Raw genomic sequence first — 18,437 nt, 5'->3', positions numbered from 1 at the left:
TCAGAGGAAAAAACACAGATATTCCAGTTGCCCATGTAACATGTCTCTGGGCATTTACAAAACTGACAGTATTAGCATCCATCCTCTGATCAAGTCTCTGCTTGGAGAGCTATCCTTGACTACATCTACTGTCATCCAGAATTCAGTAGGCTTTATATAGCATCAGCTGCATTGTTCCAATAAATCAATGTAATCATAAGAGAGAGATTCCCTTCCTTGCCCATGTGTAAGCTCAATATCACATGCAGAAAAGTGCAGCATCATAGGAATTCTTTCTGATCAGAGATTAGTGGAAGTTCCCAATAGAAAACATAAAACTACTTTAGCTGTTGAGTTGGTTGGGAGTAAGAAAGTAATAAACCCCATATATTTTACATATTTAAAGAGTCATGGGATAACTTCCTGTTGTAAATAAATATTTACATTTATAAATAATCTCCAGCTTCATTATTTCATCCCTTATAACAACATAAAAAAAATTACATGGCTGGGTTTTTTCTTTCCTACAGATAAAAATTTCCAGGAACAACGTCCATCCAAAATTACAACTCAGTTATCACTGGTAAGCTCTGAAGGTTCTTCACTCTTAAGAAGTGAAGCAGAAAACAAGAAGGGAGAAGTGTTTTTACCTCCTCTGTGTATGTCAGGGGGAATTGCAGGTGCCATCATGTTGGTATCCATCGGCTGGGAGGTATCGTGTGTCATCTGATCTTCCGGAGGCAGGTAGGCAGGAGGGGGAGTATCAGCTAAATATAGAAAAGGCAGAGATACACGAGTCCTTTCCTCTCTTCAAAGAATATCTACATATCCACATAAACAGTTTTAGCTTGGAAATGCTTCCAGCCTGACTCAGCTATAAACTTTTCCACCCACCAGAAATCTGAAAAAGCAATCATGGACCTTGAATCAGGAAAGCAAAGAATTGCTGTGCATATTAATCACAACTGCGGTAAAAACAAGTCACTTCATCCCCACATAAAGCCACAAAAGAAAGCTCAGCTGTGTTTCCAGCCCATGATTTTGCAGGTTGAAAGTGTCATACAGACATTAAGGCACAAAGAGGTCTCAGGACCCAGCCACAAGTAGATATCAATTATGGTAAATGTGAACAGAAGTTGGAGCAGAAAACTTTCAGTATGAACTTTTCTGTTTCCAAGGCAATTTTACCAGCAAAGTATGCAAACATCCCAGATATATCCAGGAATTTATCATTGTCAGTTCAGAGTATTAGCTCTGTTTCCCTAGACTGGGAGTGGTACAAAGTGTTCAGGAACCCAAATTCTACAGAAGCAGCTGTCTGGGTCTGGGATTTATTTGTCAGTGTCTCTGCATGGTCCCATTCAGAACTGAATCACTAGCACAAACCTAACCCATGTACAATGACTGTACTCACTAACATGCTGCTTTCAGCCCTATTTGAAGCATCCCAGCCAGGTACTCAATGTTGCCCTTCAGCTGCATATCCCACTTCTGGGAAAGCTTCCCAAAAGGTTTCTTAGAAGCTACAAGAAGCTGCCAATGTCACCATTTCCCAGTACACCAGGGGACTCTCTCCTCCAAATCAATTGCACAGAGGTACATGCAAGAGAGAGAAACCCTTGCTTGTGCTGCAGAAGCTGAGATTAGGTTACCACTGTGCTATCTGGTGAACACGGCTGCTGCTCATCCCACATTTACTTCCATTACTGAGAGTATGGATTGCAAACCACCACAGCAAATAATCACAGGGGCCTCCGAAACTCTGAAAACTAAATTAGCATCAACAAAAGGCAGGAGAATGCTTTGGAAGTTTTGGGAGTTTTTTTTGTGGAGTGGTGGTTTTGTTTGTTTTTCTTTTTTTTTTAATGTATTTTTTAAGAAAAGAAATGTTCATGAAATTTATTAACTACTTATTCTTTAGAAGGTATTTTGTTGAGAGCTTTACATCTAATGCTGGCAGGTACTTTGCTAATTCCCTTACTTGAATACCCTCAGTTGGATGAGAAAGCAGCAGAGAAAGACAGAGATGACAACAGGGCTGCATTAAAAGCTTAACAGACTGCACTTGATTCTGTCTCATGTTTTACTAAGCCTTAATGGTTTGTGTGTGTGCAAACATAATGTGAGTGATGCACAAGATTCTAAGGCCACAGGCAACAAATTAGCCAATATCTAGAAAGTTTTCAAGATCTCTGGATAACTGTTTTCCTTCTCTTTTTTTTTTTTTTTGTATTTTCCAAAAGTCAGCCACTTTTCTCATTAATGCAAGGCGGACAACTGTATCTGTCCTTGACGGACATCAAGGACATCAGTGTCCTGACCTCTCCTCTAATTCAATTTCTTCACTGCAGCTGCTGACATTATGGGCATGTGGACAGAACAGACCCTCAAAGATCAAGTGAACTTCCACAGGCCAGCATTCAGGAAGACCCTGTTAGGTCTTTATCTCTGCTGGAAGAGCCCCAACCACACCAACCATATTAAAAAATAATAATAATTAAAAAAAAAAAAAAAGACAGCTCTTTTCATGGCAATTTCTCACATTTTTTAGAAAAGCCAATACAAACTCCTTTCTTTCAGCCTCTGCAAATTCAGTAGTCTTCACTTGGGAGAGGAAAATTTGAAAGAGAAGCCACTATCAACATCAGAAATCCATGGAAGTTAATTTCATGTAATAGGAAACAGATTTTCACAAGTCTGCTGCTTTCTTTACACATGCCCTCCCTCAGCCCCTGAAGAAAACAGGCAAACAACATCAGTAAGCATTTGTACTGAGCCCTTCCCCCAGCATTTAAATCAAGAAATCTGCCACAAACTGCATCTGCAGTATTTTTATCAACCCCCTCGTAAAGACCAAAAAAAGACAGTTTTACAGGATTTTCTACAGACACCAGTAAACAAAGAAAGGTTGTTATTTCTCTGAGTTTAGCTAGCAAAACAGCCTGAAGATTTCTTTTAAGGGCTTGTTTTTCAGCTGAAGTATACTTGCATCTTGAAATTACATCACTGTGCGAAGAAATTGTTATCAAGTAGCAATAACATGATCACCTTGGGAAATATCCTTTTTCTGCAGAACTAAAGCTTTGTGCTGAAGGTATGATGATCTCTCTCTTAAGCAAGAGTGATCTCTAGCATTACACTTCTGGTGCATTAAACACACTAAGCTTTGTGGGCTAAACTGCTGAACTGGTCCTCAAAACATTTTGAATCCGTCTCCCCACCCCACAAGAGTTTTACTGTAGTGGTTTAACTGTGTTTGAAAGAGGCATAATATTAAACCCGTCAATATTATTACCAGACAAAGAGATTATACAGTCTTTATTACCTTACATCTCTCAGCTTGCTATTGAACACAAGAGTTAGTTGATAATTTGGTATTAATAAGCAAAAAAGCCATGATACCAGTGATGTCCAACCACCTTCTCCCTTCTGAAGGGGAACAAAAGTTGACTGTACCTGGCATCTGGAAAGGACTTCCTGGGTCTGAGCTGGCTGGAGAATGTGGATAGGTGCTACTGCTGCTTCCAGGAGAGTTTGGATAGCTGCTGTTGGGCGAGTGGGGGAACGGGTGGCTATTGGGTTGCTGAAAAGAGTCCGGAAAAGTAGCGTTGTGCGGCATGTGGGGCTCGTTTTGTCCCAGGTTGCGGAATTGCGCCAAGAGGCTGTGCTGGGGGTTGTACTCGCTGTGCCTTGGAACCAGCACTGGAGGAAGGACTGGAAAGGGAGAAACAGAGAAAAGCCACAGTGTTAGAGACTCAGTTCTGAAGGCTATATAGGGAAGAAAAATCCCACATTCTGCCTCCCCTGCGGCATATTCACATCTGTCTTAAAAACAAGGTAGTCAAATCTAGGGGCACATGTCTAAGCAAGAGCTCTTCCTTACATCCGGTTACTGCATAGCTCGAATTCATAGCGATCGTGCTGGATACCTGGTCTGCCAGATGGGAGCTTGTTTGCACAGAGGGCCAACAAAGAAGAGCCAAGAACAAACCACAGTTCTGTGTTCCAGTTTTACTCGCACGAAGAAGTGCTGGGAAGTGAGCGCGTTACAGGGCTGACACGATTCCACTGATCACATAACCCAAACCCTTGTTAATAAGAACAGGTACTTTTTTTCTCAAGACAATACTAACAGGCCTTGAACTCGGTCTGGTCCCAACAGCTGTAATTTTATTTTTAACCTGGACTATGTTCTTACAAGTCACTATTAAAACGGTTATTAACTCTTCAAGTCAGCTTACAAAGTGCGCAATTTAAACAAAACTATGTAGTTCAGAAGAACCAACTGAGCAGCAATTGAGCTGCAACTGTATGCTACTGTGGGATCAGAGAAACATCAGAAGCTATGAGTCTCACCACACTTCAGAAGCCTTCTCACCAGCGGAGAAACAAAGGTCTCTTTTAAACTGGGAATATGAACATGATACCAGATACACTACGATAAAAGAATCAACTCTTTTTCCAGTGCCTCAGCTTCTATCCTTGAATGCCTCACAGCAAAGTCCAAGCTAACCAGAGGATTAAAAGCTAGAGATTTCTGGGTGACAGGGAGAAGAGGAGAGGCAAGGGCTGGGAGAAGGAGATCCATGCACAAAGTAGTGGAAGATAAATAAAAAAGCTATTCCTCTTCATATCTTCGCTCTTTGGCAACTCTGTTTCCCAACTCCTTGGCTGAGCAGGACTGGAAGAAACCCCCCCTGGATAGCCTGCCTTCAAGGGAGGGTGCCAAAAAACCAACAAAACCCAGGAAAAGCAAGCCAAAGCTACCATCCTCTCTCCCTGAGACTCCTGCCATGGCCCCAACACCTGGGCACACAGAAGAAGAACAGGAGCATTTATACACAACAAGCCTATACAGACGTAACTATCACTCAGATTAAGATGTTTTGGAGACAACTGCTTCATTAAAAGGCTGAATTGCAAACTAAATTACCAACTGAAAATAAAAAAAAACAAAAACAAAACACAAAACAAATCCCAACATTTTCTTGACAAGAGAAACAGGTTCTTCCAGGACACTGGGGCATCTTTACTCTTCCAGCACTTTGCTATTACAGAAGCATTTAGATATTTACTTAAGTGTCCTGAAGTCCAAGAACATCAGGATACTGCTCTACGCATAGTCCAGGTCTATCTGAGGTCTAGATCCATGTTTAAAATCGACACAAATGTATGCCACACAGAAAACTCACTCTCTATTCCTAAAATCACAGATTAACTAAAAAAAAAAAAGGAGCGGGTTTCCCTTGCTCTTTCTTTCTGCATTTGCCTAAGAGAGAAATTAAGCCACCATTTTTGCCTGCTAGTGCCATTAATGCATGAGAAGTCAGATCCCAGAAATCTTTATTGAGCATACACTTAAAAAAACCCAACCCTCCCTACTGCAATTAAGGCTGCCTGTTAGAGTCAGAAGCAGGTTTCAAAGACTTAATCTGATGTCTCCATTTCTAAGAACAATTCCACTGAAATTCCAACAGGACAAACTGCATCTCCCTCAGCTGTGCAGACTGTTTCTTGCCTCCAACACAGCTATTCTCACATGCCACTACTGGAAAAGGCCATTAAAAAATAAAGTTACCCAACATTCAGGTGGACATCACAAATCCCCTGATTCACATGTCAAAGCCAAGCTCTCTGAACATTAGGGTCTCTCAGAATTACACTTTTTATGTTAAACCTAACAGTCTTTTTGCAGCTAGGTCAAGCACTATTTAATCATCATAGTCAACAATTGCTGGGCTAATAAATTAGCCAGTGAAAAAAGCAACAATGAGATCATGTGTTAAAATGTATTTTCCTTTTCCTGTCTTTATGATTCCTCCTTACTTTACCAAGCATTAAAAACACAGCTTTCCTATCTCTTCCTTTGCTATGGATGAAGGTCAAACCATTAACTTTTCTGAAGTTAATTTGTACAGAAAGCACATCACCTACCTTTCCCATCCTCTACCTCATATTAAACAATGACACACGTGACATCAGAGGAAGCCACATGATTTACAGCATTTTAAAATAGCAGGAGAACAGGATATTTTCTGTATGTTTTCTGTAATTAAATTAATGCAGTGCCAGATTTTCCCAAGGTATATATACATGTTTTCTCCTGTTGGGCAGAACCGCTGGAGAAGTTTAGAAGGACTTGAAATAAAAACAAGTCTCCTCTTCCCAATTCTCCTTGCCAGCCTAAGCTTTTTGTCCAACTACTTTAACCTCTAGTGATTAAATGCCAACTTCTTCAAAATACACACGGAAAAGAGAGAAAGGGGAAAAAGAATACAACTGGTATTGATACAGCACAAATAGGCTCAAAAGTATCATTGCAGAATTTATTTTGAGTGCTGCCCCTAATTCACATCCTCCCTGCACACACACAACTTTAAACAAGGAGGAAAAAGCCCTGAAAGGCCACATCAGCTGGGACAGAGACTACAGTGCTCCAGTTAGTCCAACTCCAAGGCAGTCACTCACTGCCATACCCTGATCTCTCTGCAGCTCACAGGTTTTATTGCAGGGAAGCTGCTCCTACTGGAGTCACAAAGGAGTTAATTTGAGCGCTGTTCACTCAGGAGTGAAGACATGAGCAGGGGCTGGGCCCTTCCCGGGTATGGAAGGCAGCCAGGAGTTCAAACCATAAAGGGGGATGCACACCCCTCTTGCTCCCCTCGGCCCTGTGCAAGGCACTGAGCTTCTGGTCAGGTTGCAGACCTCAGCCATATGGAATAACAAATTACTGAGGCTCAGTACAGCAAGGGAGGAGGCTGATCTCTGCTGCAGCTGCCAGCTCCAGGAAGAGGTATAATTGAAGGGGAGAAAGCATGAGAGAGTTACTCAGTGCTAAGCCAGCACACCTGTTGCTATAAAATAGTGAAGCAGTGCACATCTTTTGCTGTGCAGATCTCTGCAGGATGTGCCTCTAACCATTTGCAGACACAAGGTCTCCCTTCCTCTTTATCGTCTTCAGCGGAAGGGAACACAGATATAATAAAAAGAAATTAATTTTTTTTTAATTATCATCAGTAGGGATGCATACATTTAAAGGAAACATATTATTGAATACACTGCTGTCTTAAAAAGCTACTGCAACAGATTTGCAAACTCAACCTCATTAAAATTAATGGAGTAGAACCACAAGTCATCCGACAGCTTGATTTCTGTAATTCTTCAAACACTGGATTAAAAGGTTTTATGTGCTACACTGTGGCTAAATTTTGCTCCCAAGCTTCTCTGTCAATGTGGACTTGGATTTGAGAGTTAATACATGATTACAAGCAGTACTATTACTAGTAAAAAAGAGGAAGATAAACCACGTGGAAGCCAGGATGGGTATGTTTGTGGAACTGTAGCTGAGATCCTGTGTCTGTCAAGACAGCCTGGGAATTGGGTAGCTTGTTTTTGCCATGCAAATATTACCAAGTATGCCTGCACCAAACAAGCAGAGCTGTGTTAAAGAAATTAGAGCTACAGGGCAATTTCACCCACAGGGCTATTTCATCTAAGAGCCAAAAATGCCAAAAATATAGAAGATAGACCTAGGACAACCTGGTTGTTCAGATAAGTGTTCTGACTAACCACACCAAGGAAGAAATTCTTTTATGAAAATGTAATGGTGGCCTTTGAAGAAAGCTACTGATCTCTACTCTTTTTATCTCCAGCATGTCACCCTGCTCTTCTTCAGAAAACTAACAGGTGTGCTGTCCTAAAAGTGAAGATTTCCTTGGTTTTCTTTTTTGTTGTTCTATTTTCACATTCCAGGGATAATGATTTTACCAAACAGAGAGTCTCCAATTTATGAATATAACTTCTTTTTTTAAAAGTTTCTCTATGAAAAAACCTCAAACCAATCCAAAGGACCTGCTGTACTTTCAGAGTAGCATATTTTCTATCCATATGGGTTTTGATTGTTTTACACAAGCCCAGGTGACAGCTAGCTTCCCTCAAGGGCTCATTTTTTCCACCCCCTTTGCATGTTATGTGAAGATCTCTCTTTCCATGTATAGAAATTGAAGGGTCAAATAATAAAATACAAGGGGCCCCATATAAGAAAGCAGACCTCGATCATTTTTCCTTGCTAAAGTAGATTCTACTTCTGTAAACATTGTACTTATAAAATTTAAAAAAAAAAAAAGAAAAATATAAGCAATTGCTGCTGCACTTTTTGCTCTTAAAAATCATGATGACTTGGTTGACATATATTCTGTAAAAGGGTTTGTCCAACAACAGGGCCCTTGGTGCTAATGAAAACCTGACAGCACTACCATTAGACAATGCACTTAGATTTCCAAGCATCATATAGCTGCATTTTCATAGGAATTTATGCAAAGCCATGTATGATTTGCTAGAAAACTAAAACTGCAAGTTGGGAAGGAGGGAAATCCTTACACATCACCTCACGCTATCTGGAAATGGGTATAAAAACATGGTCAGAGGAGGAACTTGTGGTGTGTACTCCATGCTCTAGAGAGAAAATCCTGCAAAGACACAGCTGTAAGAAAAAATTAAGAATTAAGAGAAGGAAAAAAAACCCCAAACCAAACAACAAAAGCCAGCAGCTGTGTTAAACTAACAAATTTCAACCCTCCTGAAGACTCCTAGCTTCATTTCCTGCCTTTGAGGTCACAGCAGCTGAAGCTGGTTGTGGCATCCTGATGAGCTCTCCAGTCCCACGGTGGGAACAGAGCAGGTACCAGCATATGCTCAGCTGAACGTGCTTAGTTTTGCTTGCTCTCTGCAGCACTAGAGAGTCACTGAAGCATGCTGACTGCAAGGGCTTGCCAAGATCTTGCTTGTAAACAGTAAAACACCATGCAGAAAAAAATTTTTAATGTCATTATGTTTTCTCATGTTGCCTAAAACAAAACCTGGCAAAACTGGTTATTCTTTGACCAGATGACAAGTTCTCATATACAAAGACTACACTTAGGAGAGAGTTTATTCTTGGCTAAAAATAAAAAATTAGTAAGAATTGTGTCAAAAGCAATCTCTGAGGATCAAACTACTTTATGCTGTTCCACTAACACCTTGGCTGTGGTATCACAGCTTTGCTTTGTTGTTTTCTCAAAAGGAGAAATTCCAGTCTTTCAGACTTTTGCTCCAAACCTCTGTTATAGTAATTTCACATGAAAAAGCTCAATAATAGCTATTCAGCAGCCTGTGTTTGGGTGACAGGTGGACAAACATGCCAAAGTTTCTATTCCAGGAGAAAGCCGAGAGCTGTCTTGTTTTCTCAACTCCTAATTTTATTTTGCAGTTTCAGGAGACCCCACAGCCTGATCTGTCCTTTTACATAGTTACAACTGAAGACTGTATTTAAAAAAAAAGGCAAAACAGTTGTTACTTTACTGACATTACTTTTACATCAGACATCTGGTCTAAATGCATTTGGCAAGCAATATTAGTACATTTCCTGCATTACAATATTCAACTAACATTAGATTTTATTTGCGGATGCTCTGATAAGCTAACGTTTTGATTAGACTGACATTTGTCAAGGTCAGGTTCAGAATTTAGTACTAATTGTATGCACATTAGTGAAGGAGTCCCTGTAAGCAGATTTGGTGGAGAAGCAGTCCTGATACAGGAGGAAGTCACAGTGATAGTGTATATTAAGTCAGACATTTACACAGACCAGAGTTCAAATTACCTGTATGAAAGCCACAGTCACCATCGTACTGAGGAGGTTAAAACTTGGGAGTCTGGTCTTTCAAGTCATAAGAAACATCTGTATCTGGTTAATTTTAAAGAAAGAAAACACACACAAGAAAAGGGACAAAAACATATCTTTCTTGACAAGTTTTATCCCTTTATTGTTGCTTATTTTTCTGACATGTGGTGAGGCTAGACAAGGAAAGCCCTGCTGTTGGACCATTCTCTCCTTTCACCTCCCTATTTCAATTCCTCTCCACCAGGTCAGCTCGAGTGGGGAATTTTAGAACTGAACTCTGCAAAGCCAAAACGAAGGAAGTTTTATACTGCTTGCCAAGCAAACTGACAGTTGCTTTTGCTATTTCGAGAAACCATCCTATAATTGTGCCCACCTGTTGTAGCAATGCTATTTTTAAAGTCACACCCAAGAGTGGCGTTACACAGCCCTACAGCAAAACCTCTCAGCAATCACACTCTGCTCCCTCACCCCCAGCCCACAGAGGTGCAGAAATCCTGCTACAGGAATCACACAGGAACAAGGATTTTTCTAACTTGGTTCTACATATTAAAACCCTGAAGGGATGCACCGATTTTGCCTTCCCTTACACCCCTGGAGCAGCTTCCCTTTCATCTGTCCCTCTTCCCTTTTCTTCAGGATGCCTGGCACTGCCAACATTATCCTCTAACAGGCCTGGTGCTGTGGGAGCTGTGCCAGCAGCTGCTCCTGGGTCATCACAGCTCTTCCACCTGACTGGAAACAGCACGGAGGCTCTCACGCTGTCTCCTCCCTTTGCCCAGGTACTGGGGGGTGGGAGCCACTAAGCAAGCCTAAGGACCCCAAAACGCCCAGCCAGGCAAGCTCATGGTCCCAAAGGGATTTGCCACTTCCTCCCAGATTTTCTCTGCTGGCTCCAAACTTGCTCAGGACAGACTTGCAGCACCTGAAAATTGACAGTTCCAGGAGCTGGGTTTGAACCCTGTTGCTTGCCGAAAGCAGCATCGGTGATCCAACACTTCATGTCTGAAGTGCAGTGAGAGTACACCGTGGTGGGTTTTTAAGGATCCTCTTCTGAATTTCCCCCATCTAGGCACCGTTTGGGAATATTATTTTTATGTGTCACGATCCTTGGGGGATGAGATGGGGATGACTAAATGACCCGTTTCATTTTTCAGTAAAGTACACCTAGAGAGCTCACAATAATGACCAGACCAACGCACACAATCAAACACCTATGTGATTTCAAATGGTATTAGAAAGCTCCATTAAGCATGCCTTACTGCTCTTTCACTGAGGACCAGAGCTGCAGTGCTGTACAGGGGAATATTCAAGGACCACATGAGTTTAAATCTGCCTCATCCAGGATTTCCACCATTTCAAGTTTCTTTCTGCACCCCTGGTGCCTGCAGTAGGTGTGCTGCCTAACAGAGAAACACTTAAGAGCAAAGAGCAGAGGAGATCAAAGACAAATATGAAAATAATCAGGTTAAAGTCATAGGGAGGGAGTCCACACCAAGAGCAAAAACAGCATAACACACCTACCACTCTCCTCAGAGCCTGGGGACCTGGCCTGTTCTTGTGGCAAAAAGCAGCTGTACACATAGGTAAAATGTTTCTGGCCAAAACCCAAGCTTGCTGAAGCAGACACACACTTTGAATTAATGGTTATAATGGAGAGAAACATCACAATCTTGAGGCAGAATTGAAAGTTCAACTGTTATTTGTCTTCATCACGAAAAAGCAACCACTGCTTGCCCCCTGGTTTGGGAGGAACAATGGCACCATCAGCTTCATAAAGCCCCTCCATGTAGAGCAGTCTGCAGCCAGCTCTCTGAAGAAAGAAGCTTAACTGAGGAAGGTTATCCAGTCTTTTTTATCTACACCTTATTGCAAAAGAAAAAAAAAATGGACCACTGTAGTTGTTTTCTGCCTCCAAGTGTCTGCATTAAGGGGCTGGTCAACCCAGCCAGAATATGTCAGATCATCGGCTTCTGGACTGACCAGTTTTAGTACCCCCAGCACTTCACCCTTCAAGCACAGCGGGGCATCTGTAAGCACCTCCACAAATGAGTATCGAAAAGTTAACCATTGCATTTCCCATGGCAGGTTTAACCTCATCCAGATCAATAAAGAACAAGTTTCTCCCAAGCCTGACCCCTGAGAAGGTATCAGCAGCCTCTGGACACTCCCAGGAGAAAACATGTGGGGTGGGGGTAATCATTTAGAGAAACACTCTGCACCTTTAACCATTTCCACACATTAAACATAAAAGAGAAGTCAATTCCTCTTTTGCCTCCTTTGTAACATATTATAAATTCAAAAACTAGCAGGCTGATGGGCAAGGATGCTTAGTAGAGGTAAACACAATTCTACATCACATGGAACAGAGGGGAGCTGGTGTTCACCGTTTAAGAAAATTAAATATTCAGTTTCTCCATTTTCCTTCTTTCCTTTTAGCTAAGGCAAAAGAACTGAACCTCCTCCCCTATAGCCACATCAGAGGTGTGATTTATTATTATTATTTTTAATAGCAGTGTCAGTTTAAGCACCTCTTCATCCTCCCTGTTCCCTATGCCATTCCTTTTGTTTTGCAGTTAGAACAAACAGAATCCAGGCTTAAAAATAGAAATTTTTTCCCCCTGCATTCTGGATGACATCTTTCATCTGATCCCACAGACATAACTGAGGACAGAGGCAAGAACAGAGGCTGTGTCTCCACAGAAACCTAAGGATAAAAGAAGGGAAGGAAGTGTCTCAGGAAGGACTTCCAAACATCAGTTCACAGATTCTCCTGCAAAACCTGAGAGGTCTTCATGGCCTTTTCAGGGAGATGAGAAACATCGTGTCTGGTTTTTCCTCACAGCTTCTATGCATGCTGTACACCTAATTATTTCTCAAGTCTTGATCATAATTAAGGATAGTCCTAACAGGTATCTCTAAACCCAAAACTAAAACTGAGGAGAAAAGGCAGATTCAGCCAAGCAAGCACACCAGTTCAGCTAAGCATGCCAGTTTTTAAAAGGCATCGAATTCAGACCTTGCCCTCCTTAATTAAAAGCTCTGCTTTGCCTTGCCAAGGGAGAAATCTGACAAGCCATTAACTACCCTGCTCCAGAAATAATTCTGCACACAAGGGGCATAGGGAACAGCAGTGAGCTACTGTAACACATGAGGAGATATTTCTTCCTGGCACTCGAGGACAAGGTTGCGTTCCTAATCCCAGCAAAAAGAGTCTCTACTTTCTCCTCGTGTTTCCCTCTACCTCCACTCCTTCCCAGATGTCCTCCTCAGGGCTGTGTTGGTACAGATGTTCCCGCAGGCAGGAGGCAAGCCCCAGTGCTGCTCTGATCAGCCTGAAAGATAACACAGCAGGGGAGGGAAAAAGTGACTGTGATCCAGTTCAGCACAAGGCCACGCAAACAGCTGTGCTGGCACAACACAGCGAGCGGGAGCGCTCCACAAATCCCACCACAGAGTCTCCATCTCCTGAGGGGCAGCTCGCTGATTCCAGACTGAGCAAGTGTCACAGTGTCACGGGAAGGCCACCCTTCCTCACCTCCAGCTTGTGCCCCCATCGTGCTGTGCCCCCATCTGACTCCACAGAGAGTGAGCTGAGGGCACTGAGCTTGCCAAGTTAGCCATGCCAAAGAGTAGTTTTCTGTCTGTTTAGTTTTCCTGATCAACTCTCTGCAGGATCAGACAGGCACTCGTGCCTGTGCAGAGCCTCCTGTACAAGTTAGCCATGAGTATGGTCCCATCATGTCACACATGCCTGCCAGGTGCCATGTTCTCTGGGTGTGGGGACAGCGGCACAGCCAATGCTCAGGGACACTGGGAGATTCCCTGTTTGAGACTGCTGATAGTTTTCTCCCTTCTCTCACTGTTTACAACCAGCTCCTATCTAGCCTAGCCAACAGAAAAATCCCATTTGGATTCAGGTGTAGCTTTGTAGCTAGCAGACACACCACAATGTGCCAATTTTCATGTTTTCCAAGCTTATCTTCTCAAGCTAAACAGTGAGGATGCAATAAGGAATCAAGGCAGAAAATCCAGGCATGCCTCTGGCACTGTGAAAACTGAGACACATCCACAGTACTGATTTCCCAACAAAGACCATTACCTGACTTCATGTAGTTGAAGATTTACCACTAATCCGCTCCTCAAAACTCACACAACACAGAAACAAATCACATGACAATCAGCAGAAGAGTGAAAGTATAGATGCCATCCTGTGCATGGATCATACATATCAGCTCACCAATAACTGGTTCTGCCCAGAACAGTTAAATACAGACCACGCTGTCACTTACAGACACAATTTCATGATGTACCTTGAACACAAAACACATATCGCACACAATCAGAGCTTCCGATTTCGCTTTGTGAAGAGAAAGTACATTTCTAACCCTTCCGTGATGATAACCTTGGAAACACAAACCTTGGTATCTGTCCACAGTCCACAGACTGTTGTAAATGGTGACTCATGCATGAATTCCCACCACCCATTAATCTCAAAGCACAAGCACTTACGCAGCAATAATGGTGTTTTAATGTCCTGGCAAAAACGGGGAAAAACGGTTTGCAGAATCTGGGAGTGACTGTCAGGAAACAATAAGATAAAGACCGTGCTTGGAGAACAGCAAGAACAAGGAAGGGACAGGAAAAAAGAAGTCAGAAGTTATGAAGCATAGCTCTCCAAGCCAAATGGGAGTTCAGCTACCACCTGTTTCCAAAAGCCATGTTTTCCCACTCATCTCCATGCAATATCCCTCATAACAATGGCAGATCTGTGGCTAACTGAATACAAAACCCTCCTACATCACATACCCAGCCAGAGACCTCAGTAAAACCACAGTGAGCTTCACCCCCACTGTGGCACTTTGGCGAGGTGTTACAGGTTCAAGATGTAACTTCAGCACATATATGACACTGCACCTCCAGAGCCAGGTGTAACGGGAACACTCACTCCTGGTCAGCAGATACCTCCAGAATATTTTAAATGGTTAGAGCAGCACTTCGAGCTTGTGAAGGACTGAATATTTCTGACAGCTCTGTCAAACTGACTACAGCCCTAATGTTTGCAAGAAAACTGTCCAGTTCCCTATTAGGCAACTGACCAAGAATAGCTGGGTTTTCCTGAAGAAGGGTATTCTCTGGACAAAAAGGGAAGCGTTTTGTTTCTACTGTCTCCAACTTGATTAAGCCACTGTTTCAGATTTTTTTTTCCCAGTTACATAAGCAAAGAGATTTTTATCTCATCCAAATACAACTGAAGAGCAATCCAGAATTTGGGTTTACAGTTCGTAACCTTTTGCTCACTTTCCCAAATACAAAACTCATAAGATGACTTAACACCCAAACCCCAGCTTTCCAACCCCTTAAACTACTTGGCAGCACTCAGCTAAAATGTATATTTTACTTAGACACCTTTTGAAGGTTTTATTTTTCTCTTGCATAACTCATTGAAGTGGACATATGAATGTGAACATAATCTGAAGCTGCACTAGGGGAGGTTTAGGTTGCACATTAGGAGGAGTTTCTTCCCATGAAGAAGCACTGGAATGGGCTGCCCAGGGAGGTGGTGGAGTCACTGTCTGTGGGGGTGTTTAAGAAAAGACTGGATGTGGCACTTAGTGGCCTAGTTGACATGGTGGTGGTTCAGTCATAGGTTGGACTTGATGATCCCAGAGGTCTTTTCCAATCTAATAAATTCTGTGATTTTGTGATTCTTTGACGTGACAAAGAATCACAAAAACAATACTTGTTTTTAAATATGGTATAAATGGTCCAAATGAGAATGTTCTCAAACTCAGTAATTGTTTTCAATATTAAACCAAAATTAGTTAGAACGTGTAATTTAGCATTACAGTAAGAGCCCAGTTGTTGCTCAGCCTGACAGAAGTAGATGTCTTTCAGGAATCCTAATTTTCAGTGTTTTGGAATACTGAATGCAAGCAACTAATGCAAACATATGAAGACAGCTACCAGTGAAAGGACATGACTATTTTACTATTCCACTTCTACTTAAAATTGTTAAGAATTTTCCTCAATTTCAAATTTTTAAGGGAACTGTTTTTCCAGTACTGAGTACCTTTGTTCAAGTTTTTGCTGCATAAATACATACATTATGTGTATTACCCCTGCCATTCACATGATTTCCAAGTTAAAACTAACACACCAAAGGGAAATATTTAACATCAAGATATGCGCTGTGCATTGTAGATCCAAGACAAATGCCATTTCCATTCACAGAAAAACAATTTTGCAATAACCTCACATCCACCACTGTTTAGTGTGTCCTGGTCACTCTACACAAAGCTTCACAGTTTATGAAATGACTAACAGCGATGGACTTCCCACTTTTAAACCAGGGAAGTCCACCCATGCCTGCAGTGCATTTCTACAACTCTCCCTCTACACCCTCACAAACAGTGGGAGACTTGGAGACCACTGATGATACATCCAAGCACAGCTCATCTTAGCCCCTGGAAGTATTCCCTGATAATAAATTTGCACTAAGTAAAATTAAGCACAGAGTTATCAAAAAGAGGTTTGGCCTTTGAGGAGGAGGCAGAGAGAATGGATTGCACCTTAAAAAAGAAGTGAGGCAGAGGGTAGCAGGTAAGAAAATTGCACTTGCAGAACAGCTGATAGTAAAATTTCACGTAAAATTAACCAGGGTTATCAAAGCATTAAACTGAAGGGGTTATATTCTGCTGTCTAAACTCAAAGTCTTTCCAAAAGGCAACAATTGTGGGAAATTCTAAATACAGTATTATTTTCTGGGGGATGAAGAAACAAAAGTGATAAAGTGAAATAATAATTTGGAAATACTACTAGTACTGCTGCTGCTATAATGTCAGAATGGTTTTGGTGCACAGACTGCAATTAATCCTTTTTGGTTACCTTGCAATGTTTCATATAAATTCATTGATCTGCATAACACAGTAAACAACAAATTAATTGAGGGATAGTGGGCACCCAGATGATACCAGGCATATACTAAGACTATACCTCTGTATAGTGATAAAACATTTACGCAAGTGAGGCATTCGCCACGTGAAAAGGAGAACTGTTCATTAATGCGTCCATCCAGATAAAGTGCAGAGGAAGAATCTGACATGTGCAAACAGCCACTTTTGCTTATTCAAGCTGATGAGTCACATGATTAATTGCCACACTTCGCATTGTTCAGATAAGGTGTAAAGGCACAAACAAGGAAGAACCTACCAGGACTCTCTACCCGCTTGTAGTGGTAGGGATTGATGCAAACCTCCTTCTGTTTTGAGCCGAAGGGAAACTCGCAGCATTCCAGTGGTTTCAGTTCGTGGTGGCTCTGCAGGTCCGGCCAGCGCCACACTCTGCAGTAAATGACATGAGGGAGCCCCTTCCGGTGCGACACCTGGAGCCTGCCGTCCAAGGAACGAGGAATTGTCACGCAGTTGCTGGGCTGACCGGGACAGCTTAACGCTTTTTCCAGCTCTTCCATAGCACCTTTCTTCTTCTTCAGTTTTTTCACTAAGGCATCAACAGCTTTCTCTGCCCATTTTTCTTCTTCATCCCCTTGCTTCCATCCCAACAGCCTCTTCACTGCTGGGCTGGTGAAGGAGAATAAACTTGTCACATTCATGGTGACCCCACTGTGTTGATACCACAGAACCAAGCAGGAGAGACTGTCCTGTTCTTCCACCACCACCAGGGTACAGCAGACTGTGTCAGTAGTCAAAAACAGCCTGTATCAAATAATTCCGGCCCTTTCTCTTTTTCAATCCTCCAGTCCCAGGAAGGCAGTGCTGACATCCCCCCTTGATGGACGTGACCTTCTCATTCTTCTAAATTCTTCTGGTCGACAACCTACAAGAGAACATCAGAGGGAGGGAAAAAAAAAGGATTTTACCTTTTAAGTTATCATACAGCAGTTAAAAACATCCCCCAACCCAACCCACAAGAGTGGTGTGGCCAAAAACCAACCAACATCAAAACAACCAGCAACAAAGTGTCGACAGCCTCCAGAACTGGACTCGAGGCACATCTGATGAAGACTTAAGCAGCAGGGTCTGCTGCTGAACACTCTATATCCCTCTCTCCAAAACAGCCCCGAATAAATGATGTGATGACCCTGGAAAATAATGACGCATTATAAACAAAGCCAAAAGAGGTTTGAGGGGGAGGTTTAGTAAGAGGAGAGGGTAAGGGGTGAAGGTACAGGGTGAGACAAGTCCCCATCAGCTCAGCTCCCTCATCCAGTTTGCTCTGTGGCCTCAGTGATTTTTGTGCCACGTAGCAAGGGGGACAGCAAGTGTGTTTGCCAGCTCCAAACAATACTTCTGCTTGGTGCCCAAGCAGGGCATCAGCTAGTACCGTGAGAAGCTCCACAGAAAAAGCCAGAACACAAGAAGACACGACTGTATTCCCACACACACTCCATAAAAGGGCAAGAGTCCTATATGAAAAATGTAATCCACATTAAATGTAGCCTAAAATAGTCCCTCGATTTCATTTTCCCCTGTTAGGCGGGAAGGGTGCTCCCCTCTGCCTGTCAGCTGTTGCAACCTTAACCAGCGAAACGTCCCAAGGAACCAGTGCAAGATCACTAGTGCTTTTTTTGTTATTTATTTTAGAGAGCAGATGGAAGCAATATGCCCCAAGAGCAATGTGCTACCCAGCACTCCCCAAACTGCCAGTCATGCAGTTCAAAAATCACTGCACTAGACTTGAGCATAGCAGGATCCGAAACAAAAACAGTGCAGTTTCACCTCTGACTTACTTTGGGGAACAAAGAAGAAAAAAAAAAGAAAGAATGAAACTAGAAAGATCC

General features: G+C 42.3%; 1 protein-coding gene across 4 annotated transcripts in view; it reads right to left on the bottom strand.

The window, feature by feature from the left end:
- Window positions 1-18,437, bottom strand: part of SMAD1 (SMAD family member 1) — a 47,822-nt gene that overhangs the window by 8,519 nt on the left and 20,866 nt on the right. For all 4 annotated transcript variants that reach the window (XM_027652820.1, XM_027652818.1, XM_027652817.1 and 1 more), the window contains exons 2-4: window positions 16,850-17,473; window positions 3,436-3,693; window positions 630-746 (exon numbers count right to left, since the gene is read on the bottom strand). In XM_027652820.1, coding sequence (XP_027508621.1) covers window positions 630-746; window positions 3,436-3,693; window positions 16,850-17,249 — 775 coding nt within the window. In that variant the 5' untranslated portion in view covers window positions 17,250-17,473. The remainder of the gene's footprint in view (window positions 1-629; window positions 747-3,435; window positions 3,694-16,849; window positions 17,474-18,437) is intronic.

Source organism: Corapipo altera, unplaced genomic scaffold (assembly GCF_003945725.1).
Source record: "Corapipo altera isolate COAL_440 unplaced genomic scaffold, ASM394572v1 69, whole genome shotgun sequence".
Taxonomy (NCBI): domain Eukaryota; kingdom Metazoa; phylum Chordata; class Aves; order Passeriformes; family Pipridae; genus Corapipo; species Corapipo altera.
The sequence above is the reverse complement of the archived record's forward strand: the minus strand, read 5'-3'. Positions and strand labels throughout refer to the sequence as shown.